This window comes from Cyprinus carpio, chromosome B15, assembly GCF_018340385.1.
Source record: "Cyprinus carpio isolate SPL01 chromosome B15, ASM1834038v1, whole genome shotgun sequence".
NCBI classification, from domain to species: Eukaryota; Metazoa; Chordata; class Actinopteri; order Cypriniformes; family Cyprinidae; genus Cyprinus; species Cyprinus carpio.
The window spans coordinates 13,270,412-13,286,187 of record NC_056611.1 but is presented as its reverse complement, the minus strand read 5'-3'; the positions used below and the strand labels follow the sequence as shown (position 1 = coordinate 13,286,187).

At 34.0% G+C, this 15,776-nt stretch overlaps 2 protein-coding genes across 7 annotated transcripts in view; both read right to left on the bottom strand.

Annotated features, from left to right (window-relative positions):
- Window positions 1-462: 462 nt before the first annotated feature.
- On the bottom strand, window positions 463-12,779 carry LOC109111073 (vacuole membrane protein 1). Of its 3 annotated transcripts, none has more exons than XM_042739319.1 (12): window positions 12,631-12,779; window positions 11,829-11,930; window positions 11,378-11,510; window positions 10,731-10,821; window positions 10,431-10,541; window positions 8,311-8,478; window positions 7,169-7,300; window positions 6,278-6,358; window positions 4,826-4,942; window positions 4,371-4,432; window positions 2,031-2,133; window positions 463-1,352 (listed from the first exon to the last, which is right to left on the bottom strand). In XM_042739319.1, exons 2-12 carry the CDS (start codon window positions 11,905-11,907, stop codon window positions 1,209-1,211), a joined length of 1,221 nt encoding a protein of 406 aa, XP_042595253.1. In that variant the 5' UTR covers window positions 11,908-11,930; window positions 12,631-12,779; the 3' UTR covers window positions 463-1,208. The 3 variants fall into 3 exon arrangements, with proteins under 3 accessions (XP_042595253.1, XP_042595254.1, XP_042595255.1); XM_042739320.1 differs by lacking the exon at window positions 12,631-12,779 and adding an exon at window positions 12,407-12,620; XM_042739321.1 differs by lacking the exon at window positions 12,631-12,779 and adding an exon at window positions 12,017-12,079.
- An 814-nt stretch (window positions 12,780-13,593) lies between these two features.
- The window catches only part of LOC109083877 (clathrin heavy chain 1), a 28,383-nt gene continuing 26,200 nt past the window's right edge, over window positions 13,594-15,776 (bottom strand). For all 4 annotated transcript variants that reach the window (XM_042739314.1, XM_042739315.1, XM_042739316.1 and 1 more), the window contains 2 exons: window positions 15,568-15,643; window positions 13,594-14,491 (listed from right to left, as the gene is read on the bottom strand). In XM_042739314.1, the coding sequence (XP_042595248.1) occupies window positions 14,361-14,491; window positions 15,568-15,643 (207 nt within the window). In that variant the 3' untranslated portion in view covers window positions 13,594-14,360. The remainder of the gene's footprint in view (window positions 14,492-15,567; window positions 15,644-15,776) is intronic.

Genomic DNA, 15,776 nt, shown 5'->3' with positions numbered 1-15,776 from the left:
GAAATAATTAGCTATTCAGATCCATTGAGCACTGCAGAACACAATCATTAGTTAGTAGCCTAAATAGTTCAGGTAAACATTTCTATTACAAAATTCAGCTTCAAAATATGCAGATGGTGACTAAGCCCAAAATTTCAGGCAGCCTATTAGACTGATGTTGCCATATGACTTACAGCCAACACCAGTCTGATAAGCTACCTGACAGAATGGGACACTTACGACTGAATGAGCACAACACACTGAAACAGAACACTTCTTATAGCCTACATACGTGCGATTAGACAGAAAAATATAAAGCCTGATAATAGACAGATAGATAGATATCTTCCACATACCTTTTCTTTAGGCCGCATCCTCCAACTTCTGTTATCCATCGGTCCGAACCCAGATAACCGATTGTTCATGTTTTTTTTTTTTTTTTTTTTTTTTTTTTTACGTAAAATGCAAATGTAACACAAGAGATGTATTAATGAATTTAATGTCAAACAAATTATGTAACAATAGTTCTGAGGGAAATCATAATTAGCTACACAAATACTTCAGCCCAAAATAAGAGGAAAGTATGGATCAACTTATAGTTCTAGTTCAAAATGCACAAACATATGCAAATATTATGTCTTAATTTTCTTGGGTTAAAAGTTACATCCACTAGTTTGTGACATTTTGGTTTAAGACCAGAGAATTAACATCATGTGCGTATAGTCGAAACATTATTTTACAAGATGTGCAAACTATTTAGATGACCCCACGATGATCTGAGTTGATATTGCTATCCTCTTTAAACATTTAAAGAAATACAAAATGACATCAATATCGATTTAAAAAAAAAACTATCCCTGAAAATTCCAATCACAAAACAGACCTTCCCCATCCATACCTGTATGTTAGAAATTAAATAAATCAATCTATTGATTAAGAACTTTATACACTTCAATGGAAGCATGACCTCCAAATGTTGCATAAGGCATTGCAACAAATATGACTCCACACAGCCTGTTAGCTAGACTGCCTTGGTTCTGTAAATGTTAAATCTGATTTTAAATAGCTGAGCACACTACGGACAAATGAAGAGGGACTCCACATAACTAAAGGGATCTTAATGAACGTTAACATACAGAAGCGCACATAAATCAGTGCTCATGTAGCAGTTTTAGCTTAAATATTTCAGGTTCCAAAACAGGAGCATGAGATGGTTTTCTGCGAGTCCGTCATTTTGTTTTCTCTTCTGAGTACTTCTTCTGCTGGAGACGCTTGGCGTAGCTCTGTGCCATGGAGTTAATGATGGACAGAATAAAATAGCACACCATGACCAGCACCACTTTCTCAAAAACCCACGAGAGCCAGCTTTCACCCTGCAGAAAAAATACAAATTATATATAAATAATTCATAATTATAAAAATGACTCTGTGAAAACTTTTGGGTCACGTTAAATTTCTTTCATATTTGTTTAAGAATCAAGGAATATCTTTTAAAAAATAAAAACAGAATTACTTACAGATTTTTGGGCCATATTAAATTTGTCTTTCATATGTTCATACATTTATAATCAAGAAATTCAAGAAATATTATTTTTTAAAAATCAGATTTACTAAATGAAGGTTTTGGGCTATATTTCAATTTTTATTATATTTCTCATTCTTAAACATTACTTAATGAAGATTATATTTTTAGAATTAAAAAACACCAATAGAAAAAAAATATAACTTTAGTGTGTGTATATATATATATATATATATATATATATATATATATATATATATATATATATATTTTAAGATTTTTATATATATTTTTATTATTATTTTTTTTTAATCACAATATTTAATCATTATATCAGTCAGAATTACTTACGATTTTTGGGCCAAATTAAATTAGCATTTAATATTTTTAGATTCAAGTAAAACGTTTCTAAATAAATTAATAAAATGTGAGAATTAAACTGAATGAGAGTAATAAACTTTTATATATATCACATTAATAAAAAATGCAATTAAATAAATGAAATGCGAGGGCATTTGTTAATTCTTACTGCTGCTGCTCCATCGCCCGCTGGGTTATGAAGCTTGGCTCTCTGGGCCTCCAAGTACTCCCTAAAAGGTTTCTGAAGAGATGCTCCGATTCCAGGGATAAAACTGTCCGAAAAAATAAAGATATGATTAGCAAAGCCTTACCAGGAACCGAAGCCGCCAGCAGTCCACCACAGCCTTCCTTCCCCGAAGCCTCCAGTACAATGTGACAGAAGCTCTCTGAACCCTCACTTATAGCAGCCAGGCTTCTGTAGGAACTGCTCTAAAGCAATTAATGAGGAAGTGACTCAATATTGTGTCATCACTGCCATGCAGAAAGAACCGCCCATTTCTGGGTGGGTGTGAATGTCAGTGAAACCAGGCCATCATGTAGGATCAATTATAATACTTCTGCACCACATATCTTCAGTTTCAGATGCAATTCTCATATCTTTATTGCATCAAAAAGCCCAGAAATACTACTGAAAGGAACCACAATATGAAGTCTGAACATTACTGGTCTTGGTCACATGACCTCACCAAAAGAAAACTCCAACAGGCTGATGATTAACAACCTCAAGTTTGAGCGGCACATCGAATTCAAAGGATCTCGCCCAAATTATGTGATGAAACATGCTGACAGCATTCTCAAATGGTAATTATGAAGTGCTCTCAATGTGGCTTGATTATAAAGCTACAATTGTCGGGCCTCATTCAGAGATGAATAGTAGAATTCCAATATGGAGACCACATCTTTACTTTTGAGTCACTCTGCTACATCATCTCAATTCTCTCTGCAACTCACAGACATCACCATAAATGGTGAATTTTTCTCATGCTTACTAATAAGTGGCTTTAGTATGTGATGCAAATGTAGTGTTGGTGTATCTCAAGGTCTCATTTCAACCTACAATCAACTGAAAAGCATTACAAAGATCTTAATAGTCAACTACAGGTTTTTTTTTTAATGGCAATTAAGCACATCTTCCCTCACCTAAGGCTTTAGCTTTGAGCTCTGATGTACTTAAATGTCAATGTCAAGACAGAGAAACAAGAAAATCGTAATGGTCTTAAAATAGGATCAATTCACGAAACAGCATTTCTTCTTTCTTTATGATTATTAGGTGAAATGTGACCTGGAAGGATTGAGCAGTACAGAGGAACAGAAACTATATGCGTCTCTATAGATGATTCAGACTAAACAATGCTAAGAATCAGACTGTGAAAGGGGTTTGCAGGAAAGCATTAAAAAAATCTGGCCACAGCTCATGAAAGAGTTCAATGAACCCTGCTAGATCCTTTTTTTTGATTTCCTTTTGTGCATATACATGTCACAATGACAATTCTTTCTTATAGGTATAGAAATTCATCTTTATTTCCATCTATACACCACTATTCATAAGATTTTTTTTTGTTTGTTTGTTTTAAACAAAAAAAAAAAAAAAAAAAAAGCTTTTGCTCACCAAGGCTGGATTTATTAGATATTAAAAATGCAGTAATATTCTGAAATATTATTACAATTTTAAAAAGCTGTTTTATATTTGAATACATTTTAAAAATAAATTTATTTCAGTGAGGCAAAGCTGAATTTCCAGCATTATTACTCCAGTCTTCAGTGTCACATGATTCTTCTAATTATTCTAATATGCTGATTTGGTGCATTTCTTATTATCAATGAAAAGAAAAATACATATTACATAAATTTTTTTTCAAGATTCTTTGATAAAAATATTTTTATAACATGTTTACTGTCATTTTTTTTTTCAATGTAATGCATCATGTCAAACGATGAATCACAATTAATTGCATCCAAAATAAAACGTTTTTGTTTACATAATGTGTGTACTGTGTATATTTATTATATTATATTATATATATTATATTTATTATATTATATAGTATTTATTTTGAAAATATTTACATGTATATATTTATATTCATATAAATTATATCATAAATAATTATATTAAATACATAAACAACATTTTCCTTAAATATTTACATGCATTTGTGTGTATTTATATATACATAATAAATCTACATATCACACACTATTTTTTGGATGTAATTAATCGCGATTAATCATTTGACAGCACTAATTAAATTCCTTAAAAAAAAAACTTTTTAACATTAATATGTATATATATCTTTCTTGCAATTTTTTTATTCATTGTGCAAAATTGATTAATAATACAAAAACACTTTGAATTACCAGTCATAAAGCCAAAAGCAAACAAATCCATCTTCAGAATGTGCACAACTGCTATAATTTCATGCATTCTTGATTCATGTAGCTGTTGTTTATGTGTAATAATGTTTACTGTTGTTTACACAGGTAATCTCACGCTGGTGTCGTTACTCACCCGATCAGAGACACCATCTGCTCCACTATGTGCTTGCTGAATGTTATGATAACAAATAGTTTCTGAGAGAAGCAAAAAGTAGATAAACATTGTCAGACAATGAATCAGCAGCACGTTCCTCAAGGCGGCGGCTGCATGCGGCAGATCTTATGTTTTCTGTCTTTAGGAGACAGTGAGACAATAACGCTGTGATGAGACACGTGACACCCGGTGAGATCACAGACTCGCTCATGCTCATGATTCAATCATTTGGATGAAATAAGCAGACCTGAAGACATCAAATGCACCGCTGTCTAGAATCTGCTTCGTCAACATTTAAAACACAGAGGAGCTACATGCAAAGGTGTCTTTGATGATCTAGTGGCACCAGTCAACTGACTCACTGTCTATTTTATGACTTTATGAAAAGCATAAAGCAAAAGTGTTTAATAAATATGTAACATTTGTTTTCATACCTGAATGTGCATCTTAATAATGGCCTTTCCGATGAGAGTCGCTCCAAAGAAGGTCCAGAATGGAATCAGGAAATGACCACAGGTGATTCCAGCCAGGTCAAACAATGGATTTGGGATCTGAGAAACATTGTAAGCATTGGTAAACAAAGATAATATACTGGAAAATCAATGTGAAACTCAAGTATTCAAGTATTACATTAAACCCAGTGAACACAGAACATTAACTGCTTATTCACATTGGATGTGTTACTGTAAACCATTTACATTTGAAATCTGTAATTATGAAATAGGCAAAAATAAAGACATTTTATTAAAAAAAAAAAATTGTTACTTCTCACTTTTCTGACTTTCTCAATTCTGAGTTTACATTTTGCAATTCTGGCTTTTCTTCTCTGAATTCTGGGTTTGAATCTCGCTATTATTTTTTGTTTGTTTCCACACCAAATAAAGTTAATTGCAAGATTATATCTCACAATTGACCTATCGGTAAGCCCCTCCCCTCGAACACAGATGAGCCAATGGCAGTCGAGTATCAGTTGCACAGGGAGCGGAACTCAGTCATCTTTAGGTTTCAGCGCCATAAAGAAAAATTGGAAGATCCGAAGCGCTCAACGGTTTGATGGTGTTTATGCTACAAAAATGGAAAATCGATGTGCCTGGGGTACTTGTAACACTGATTCCAGTTATCCTGAGAGGATAGGCAATGGAATTTATTTTATTACATTTCCTAAACCCAAACAAAACAAAAATTTTCATTTTCTGGTTGTCACACTCTCATTAAGTTATACATTTCATCTGCTCAAGCAGAACAGCAAGGTATCTCTGGCTAAAACTAACATTAAACTTAGTGAGTCAATGCTATTACAAACCTAAATAGTGAACTGTTATCACATCATGTACAGTGTAAGTCAGTACACATAATGAAGGTTTACATTCAGTGCCTCTCCATATTAAACTGATTAAATGAACATTAATTTAATCGTACCCTGCGATACACGAACAGTGTTGATTCTACAATCGTGACGACCGTAATATGAGGCTTCTCCCACTTGCACTGTGATCTGTAAACCCTTGCTTTGAATAACCCACTGTATTTATTTTAAAATATTTTATATATCCCTCCATGGCATATTTAATTCCCACTTGAATGGTGGCCCCTTCTGTGTCCGAAATTGTTCAAAAACATTATGGGACAAGGTTTTCACTGACAGCTGTCATTATTGTGAGACTGTGAGCAACTCCGTCTGTTTGTCCGAGGGAGCAACAGTAACTAAGGGGGGCAGGGCTTACCGATAGGTCAATTCAGACTTTTCTTCTCAGAACTGAAAGTTTATTTCTTAGTTGATAGTCTTGAATATCTCACAATTCTGCGCTAATATCTCAGAATAGTGAAAAGAAAACAAAAACAAATGTGGGATAAAAAAGAAAAAAATGTTTAAGAAAGTTACTTACGGAGGCACAAGCTAGAATTCCAAAAAATCCCACTTTCTGCACCATGTTTTGCACTGCAAGCTTGGCTCTTGTTGCAAAATCCTGTAAGAAATTTGACAATTTAGGTTAAAAAAAAAAAATAGACAACTGATCTTAGGATTCACCAATCTACATGACTTTTTATTACTGCTATATAAAATTGACTATATTATTTGAAACAGTTTCTTTAAAATCTAAAATCATAACAAAAAATATTAAATAATTAGGAACTATTTGTATTTTATTATAATATATATATATATATATATAAATACATTTTATTCAGTGTATGTTGTTTTAGAATAATTTATGAAGTAAACTTTCAGTAACTCTATAAAAAGCAAAATTACAAAGAAATAAAAAACAATATTATAAAAAATATATATAATTATGCAAAATAAATAAAAAGCGTGCCATTTTGCTGATTAATCACTAAACTCTGGAGTACCAATGCACCATATTAGAGCGCTCCAATTAAAAATCTTTGTGTGAAGGCAGACCATGTGGGGTCCACTTAGACACTGAGAGGTTGTGATTAAAGAGAAGCTCTACTTCTGAGTCACCCGCCGATCAAAGGCTTTACTGGAAGTCAGGGGAGAGCCCTTCCAAGAAATCATGTGACCCATAAGTGAACCACAATAGTTAGGGCTCATGGGAATAAGACACTGGGACACCTGCCACTAACAGGATACAGTATCAGCTGCATCATGGGGGGCATCACTGTCGGCTTCATAAAGGCATGAGCACTGGAAGGAAATGGTTGGTTAAGCTTTGAACATCTACCGGAGCTCCTAACGATGATCAAAAGGAACTGCTGCCTGTGTGAAGGTGAAGGTTCAGACATGCGGGTCCAGTATGAGATGAAATCCTGACCTGTGCGCTCTGTGCCTGCTCCAGCATCTCCTCAAATTCCTCATAGTCTTCATCATCAGGATCTGCTCCAGACAGCCGTGCCGCCCGTGCCATGAAGTAAGGAGGCAGCTCTCCAATAGCTGTGCCCGCACCCTGCAAACACAGTCACAAATGATGAGCCTAATGGGGACAACATGTGATTCATCATAAAGCTTTTTGAGAATATAGGCAGACATGCAATAGACTTTCACAGCTTATCATAGTTCAAGCTTGAGATATGAATTTATATGGCAAAAGATGTCAAAAAGGATCAAAACGTGAGATTGACTTCTGATAATCAAACGCAAAGGATTTGCATAAACAGCAGTTTTAAATAATGCAAACGTAAATTAAAAAGCTGATGCAAAGCATTGTAAGCAAGTGTTTAAATTATTTAATAATTAAATAAGAATTAAAAAAATCTAAAATTGTGAGAATAAGAATATAATTCATTATTAATTCAAGCATATTATAAATACAATATTTATTATGAATATCCCAAATTATTAATATTATACCCTTGTAATGTAAATTAGTAATTTATAATATATATATATATATATATATATATATATATATATATATATATATATATATATATATATATATATATATATATATATATATGTACATTGTTAAAAAATTATATACACAAAGTCTTACTATAATTATATTTATATTACAAATATAATAACTTATAATATACATTTTTATAATATAAAAATACACATTTACAAAATATTATAAATTATTGTAATATATACATTTAAATATAAAATATATTTACATTTCAACATATTAAAATAATTAAATATCCTTACTAATTCTAAACATTGTGTTACTTTTTTTATATATTCTGCTATACATTGTAATATATATATATATATATAAATAAATATACTTTTTAGAAGCACTTTATGGGCATAATCTGTTATCAATTCAATAAACATTTTTATTTTTTAAACAGAGGTGCTGACATCATACTTGTTACAGGGTTTAAAATAAGTCCACAAAATTTAGTGTGACTGCTTTTTACACTTGGCAAGAGTTTTGACTTTCAAGAGTGCCTTAAGTGTGCAGCTTTAGTACTTGATGAAGAAAGACTGCGCTGTGGAAACACTCACCCACATGCAGGCCTCCAGGCGAACCTTCGACATGATGGTCCATAATGAGATGCTCTCCAGCAGGACCTCCTCCTCCGGACACACTATCTGGGCTGGGTAGGGCGGCTCAGGGAAATTCACAGAACCACATTCATATGCAGCCAAGGTGACAGAAGCTATATGTGGACCCTGGAGGGAATGATGCAATCACATGTTTACAGACTGAAATAATACTTCACGCGAGCATGAACATTTCTTTTCCAGGAGCGCTTTCACGTGCACAGCTTGATACATTTCTAAGACTAGTACCTCACTATTAAAATAAACAACTGTTCGTTGACCAAGTACTTAGAACTACCTCAAAAGCACTTGTGGTTCAAATGCAACAGCAAAAAACTTGTGACATCAATGCAGCGTGATGGAAAAACCGCAACACCTACTGAATGACAATTAATTTGCTAAGTGAAAACAGACATTGATGTCATTCATTCCCACAGTCGGTCGGTCCGTGGGAGATGATACGTGGGAGAGGAGACTGGACAATATACCATGTCTAGCATTTTTAACCTCTGATTAACCTTGCATAGACGAAGGAGGCAAGAATGACTCAAGTGGTACCATTTAGTGGACAGATCCATCCAAATCAACCTTAATCCATCAGAAAATACCATACAGATGCAACAAGTGATACAGAAACCTTTATTTTCCCACTTCAAACGTTGCTTTATGATGACCATAAAGCAACAAGATATCCAAAACCTGCACTAAAAAGCCTGTTTAGTGTAAATATTGATGTTAGTCTTATGTTACTCTGCTGACTGTTAGGATCTTTACAAGCAGAGGTGATGTCAGCCAGAGCCAGGACTATTTTTTTGTCATTTTCAGAGGAATGAGCTCATGACGGTGTCACAGCAAAGAGCCTGATACAGCGACTGTTTTATCTGGTTACTCATTGCAATTGAGTTTATTTCCCAGGCACTGAAACCTGACACAAGCCACTTCCCAAACTCAATCATTAGATGCAGATGATGAGAACCTGCTCGTTTTGACAGGCTGGTTTCCTTAAAACAGGGCTTTTGGTGCCAAAGACCCACCAACAATTATGTTTTTATTCAGCAGAAAGTATGCATTAAAGTGATCAAAAGTAACAGGAATATATAATGTTACAGAAATGTATTTCAATTAAACACTGTTCTGTTGAACTTTCTCTTAATTAAGAATCCTGAAAAAAAGTTTTTTTTAACATTAATAATATGAAATTTTTTATTGTGCAGTAAATCAGCCAATTACAATGATTTCTGAAAGATCATGTGACACTGAAGACTGGAGTAATAATGCTGAAAATTCAGCTTTGCATCTCAGGAATAAATTACATTTTAAAGAAAATTTAAATAGAAATCTGTTATTTTAAATTTTAATAATTTATAACAATTAATAAATTAATTTTACCAACTCCAAGGGAAAAAATTATAATATTAAGGTAAATTATATAAAAAACTATATTAAGTGTATTTTTTTTCTTCCCAAAGACAGGTGTATAAACCTAAAAAGAAGTCTTTATTATTATGACTGACTGCCCTAAAAAAAAAAAAAATATAAATATAATTATTTTATGTGCGCTTTTTTTTCTCTATAGTTGTTGTCCTTTACAAATTCAAAAAGAGTTTGACGTGTGGAAAAATGTTCATCTTTGTACAAGGGTCTGGTGGTGCACTTTCACATCCCATTCTTTCACAATGCAAAACAAACTGAGCACAAAGTACTAGAGTTCTCTGGTGACAAAGAAGGGGTGTGACTTTCACCACAGCCAGTGGAAGTGGACACACTGACCACGGTCTCGCAGTTCAGTCTGAAACTGGTGAAAGGTTGTGATGACGAGGTCTGCTGTAGAGAAGCAGAGGAGCACATGCTCTCACTGTCACACTATTAATATACTTCAGAGGAACATCGAGCACACATACACTTCCCTTTTGACAGAGGGTCCCACTTGGCCCCTGACAGTTAATTTAGGGGAATACCTGACTGTACCGAATGTAAAGAGCCCATGAGATGTGTTTCAGACCATGTTTGTAACCATTAAGGTCATATAAATGTATGTATTTACATACATACATACATAGGTCCACTTTAATAATTCTTACCAGGTACAGAAGGAAAGTGTGCAGTCCAGTGCCAAGACCGACTGAAGACAAAATACCCAGGCCTACCCAGTAGGCACACCACAGGAACTTCTTCTCCAGGTACTGTACATACTACAAACAACACAAACACTAAGTTCATAAAGAATCCAGACGCTTCAGAGTAATACATTCTCTAAATGACTACCTTATAGAAGCTTTAACAAGAAACTGATCTTAAAGAAATATTACAATAACTCAATGACATTAACAATACAACAATTCTGGCTACAATAAAAATGCTGCAGAAGCCCCTGAGCTCACCTCTTGATGTGCTCCTTCTATTGAGTAAGCCATTGAGAAAAGTGAAAAAAGGACTACAGTCAAAAATACCACACCTCTTCTCTGCCAAAGCCTGCAAAATAAATAAATAGCCACTTTATACTGATCTGTACTATTAAAAGTAGGTTTGACTCCATTACTAAAAGGTGGATCTGATTATAAATATGACTATAAATGAATTCAAATTATCCCAACTAGCCCTACAGTTCAAAAGTTTGGAGTCAAAAGATTTTTATTTTTTTATTTAGAAGTCTTGTGCTCATCAAGTCTGTATTTATTTGATCAGAAATACAATAATAACAGTAATTTTACTTTTTTTTTTTTAGTTATGCTGCTTCATTTTTTATGGAAACTGATTCACTTTTTTCATATATATATATATATATATATATACACACACACAAAATTGTAAAGAAATGGATACTTTTATTTTCTGACTTCTGACTTTCTGACAAACTTTTGAAATGCATTCAGTTCCCTCAGGAAAGACCCTGAATGATGTTGTAAATATCACTCGGTGCCATTTCACTTTTTTAGCATTGATAGGAAATCAACTTCACCACACAATGACAGATACAATGACAAATAATTTGGTTAAACTTCCCATAAACCATATATAAATTTCTTACTTCCACGTCCATTCTTTCAGGGTAATGAGGGTTTCTATGCAGAAATACTGTAGTGTGGTAAAAGGCCTCTTCCACAGCACTAAAGAGAGACGCTCTTCCCTGTCCAGCTGCTTTCTCTCTCTCAGAGATGAATCTGTGGGTACAATACACAAGCTTTTGAAATAAGATTCAATTATATTAAAAAAAAAAAAATGCAAGGCATCCATTGGTGAGCAAGTGATGCTAAATTGGCCCGAGGGTGAGTACATTTTCAGCAAAAATTTCATTTTAGGGTGAACTATTTCTTTAAGATCAGTGATGATAGATCAATCTATCAGTGACTAGGGCAGGTCCGTTTATCTCCACGGGACGTTTTATCTCTGGTCCTGACCCTTGATCAGCTCAGCTGAGGGTTACACTGAGGCTGCCAGCAGGTAATTGATTAAATCAGCTTTCTATCAGCTTAACCAACCTGTAGAACTGCCATTCTGCTTGTCTTTAGGGCTTAGTCTTTTCTGTGGCTGTTCACATTCTGCTCCATTTGCAGCCATCTCCCACTACTGTTTACAGACACCTGCACACAGAAAACAAACTTTGTAACGACATCCGCTAAAACATGACTCACTGAGGTCTTGGTAAGTTTGCCGAAGGCAGACACACATCTCAAATCAAACTTTGGAAGTGCTGATGGTGGTTTGTACTCTCAGGAAAACCTTGAGTGCATCAGTAGTTAATCTATAGGGAATAAATGTTGATTAAAAAATAAATAACAAAAAAATGTGATTATCACAAAAACTATTGCAATCAATAAAACTGACAAAAAGAAGGATTTATGATGTATTCTAGTACAAATACATTCATTTATTTCGATCGCAGGACTCTGGTCACCTGTATAGGTTGAACTAGGACCTTTAACTAGCACTTAAGCTAACCCAACTAAGCTATAACTTCATAGCAGAACATTAACCAACTGATTAAATGGGGTTATAGTATATGATTATTTTTAACACCTGTTGGGTAATAACCAGCTATTTTAAATAAACAAAATACCATTTCCAGATTCCATTTACAGGTTACATTTATTTCAAACAGTCCATGTGGGTGATGAACCGGCAAGAATTAGCGGTCTATGTTAGCTTCGTGTCCCCTATCGCTGTTTACACTGGATTTCAGACCCAGAGTCGATTACACAGTGACGGTCACATACTTTTAGGCTAAAAAGAGAGAAAAGAGTCACAACAGAGGTAATGTAAAGTGAAGGGACACCGTCATACCTGCAACCACTCTTCCGTCCTGACAGCAGCAATAAGCGACAACAGCCACAGGAAATGACTCACGTTTAGCTGGAGAACGGTGCAGTGCTTTCAAAATAAAAGTCCCAGAGAGAGACCGACTGCCCACTGGCTGGCATCTGTCGAGTCGATTTCATCACAACGCTTTAGTTTGGCTGAAAACATTTTCACCACGCTCTCAATATTATAGAAAGTTTGTTAATTTTAATTTAGTATATCGCACAGCAGCTTCGCCGTATGGCTCGGGGGCTCTGTCGATGACAAAAATAGAAAGGCTATTTTAAGATGACCAAGAAGACCACGTGGTCTTTTATTCTATTACATGCGCATCCGGGATCAGAATATCTGACCTCTCAGAGATTTTCTAGTGTACTATCGAATAACCTTTCCCGTGTGACTATGTATACAAAATGTGTTAAATTTGTGTAAAATATTTTACATTACATCAGTAGCTCAATAAATGTCGACTTGTTGCGCCTCGTGGGGATCATATGATCTGCAGATTTTTCCTTTTTGTGTAATATAATAAATTATGGCTAGCTACACAAAATATGTTTTCATTTCCTTACAATATGACGGTCATGTCCACTAGAAAAACTGAAAAAAAGGGAAAAAAACAACCACGTGCACCTATAATGGCTGCTGTGTCTGTGATTTGTAGAAAAATAAAGTGGCAAGCTATATGATGGAGAATAGATGAGTTTCATTTTAATCTTTGCCAATTTACAATCAAGCCACCAAAATCATCACAATCCTGTGAATTTATTCCCCGGTTTCCTGAATCTGCAGATCGCACACAAACCTTACAGGTGGACAAAGCATTGGCATCCATTTGCGTATTCATTCTTCTGTACACTCTGAATAGTGAGCTCGAACAGCACGACACCTGGCACACACAAACCTCAATACAAAGACTCGGATGAGTAAACACAGAAGCCAGAAGAATCAATGTATCCCTTGCTCATTTATGGAAATGGATTCACACAAGAAAGAGCACTGTATTCAATACAAGGAAAGGTCACCTGTTACACATGGAGTGAATGAGATGTTAACAACTACGAGGTCGATCGGGGAAACCTGTTTAGGCTAAGGGATTAAAATCATTTACTATATTCATGTCTGTATGCGCTTAAAATCTCCATACAGCTACATATTTGTGTAGAATATCAGATTATTACTTAGTGTTAGCTTAATGTACCCATGGATGCATACGTTCATGTTCAAATATCGTTTAACCTTTTTCAGAATATACAATAATGAAATGCATTAAACAGACTGACAGTGTAAGCTCTTCACATACAATACATCAAAATTAAGAGATTCTACATTAGTTTCCTCTCACGGCAGAGTGCAAATCAGATGCTTCACGACGTATTTTAAGGTTATTTGCTCTTCTCGACACTCCGCTTACAGACACAACCCATGCCCCCTTAAAAAAAAACAGCTCACAAAAAAAAAAAAAAAAAAAATAGAAAGAAAAACTAGTGATATAAGTAGCATTAAATATGGAATGTGGAATAACAAAAAATGTGGTCCGATTATTTTCTTTGACAACACAAATAAAAATGAAGTCCTTCATTGCATTTTAAGGAAAATAATTTAAAACTTTTTTTTTTTCTTTTTTTTTACTTTATATAACCTTGTGAGTAGACCACAATAAGCTAGTAAGGAACTTAAGGAGCGATGGATGGACAGCTGTGGGCAGGAGGGCTTTACATGCCGTAGCCGAAGCCTGGCTGTGCGGGTTGGCCATAGCCAGTCGCCGTGGGGTAACCGTAGCCGTAAGGCTGCTGTGGGGGAACTGCGACGTTGGGGCCTGCAGTGAGCATCAGCTGGGGTGTGCCTGGGAAAAATGATCAAACACAGGAGCATTAATACAAAAACTACCTACCACTGGCTGCTCGTCTCATTTAATGGGTTCAGTATGCAACTGTAAATTAATTTACACCAGACTACTCTGCATTTGTTATGCTGACAGACCAACATATTGGGTATTTTGAGGTTACTTGAAATATTTTTGAGTGAAAATATTACATTAATTGCATATGTATATAATATAATCAAATATCAATTTCATTGATACCTGCTAGCATTAAACAAAAAAACAAACAAAATACCAAAAAGGTTACTGCACATATTTCTAAGTGAAAATATTACATAAATTATATATGTATATTATGTTATTATCAATTCCATTCATACTTGTATTAAAAAAAAATAATAATAATAATAAATTAATGTGATAAGCCAATATCTGGTATTTTGAAGTTACTGCAAATATTTTATGAGTGGAAATTACATAAATTATACATGTGAATTAAATATACATGCTTGCTAGCATAAAAAAAAAAAAAAAAAAAAAAAAAAAAAACTAACCAAAACACACACACACAAAAATAATAACTTAAAATAAATGTGAAATTAAGAATTTATATTTTGGCATATTATGTATTTTAAAGTTACTGCAAATATTTTTATATGTGCAAATTAAATATAAATTAAACTCTTATATTTTGCTACTTCCTAATGTTAAACAAAAAAAATATCTATATAAATGTACAAAACATGTAGCATGATAAGCTAATATATTGTGGCACATTAGGTATTTTTGAGGTTAAGGCAAAAATTTTAGTGAAAATATTACAAATAATTATATATGTGAATTAAATATAAATCTCATTCATGCCTGCTAGTATTAAACCAAACAAACAAAACAAAAAATAACAAAAACAAAACAAAAGAGAAAAAATACTGTTAAAACAATAATTATTTTAAATAAAACCTAAAATAAAATCTAATATATTATTAAAACAAATAAGTGGCTTCTAGATATCTGTATTAGCCATATAAATACCATACTGCTTGACCAATAATTTGTAATGGAGTTATAAAAAGTTTTTTTTTTTTTCTTGTTCCTACCATAGACAATGGGTTGTGCCTCTGTGAGCTGTTCTTCCTCTTTCCTCAAAGACTCTGAAGCATCCAACTTGTCAACCTGAATGAAGGAGAGCGAGAAAGAAGGACAAGAGAGGAACAATGAGGAGAGATAAATACTCTGAAGAAAGGGGGAAATGACTGATGGATGGGACCATTCATGGGAGATGCATAAAGCCGAGCTTAATACAAGG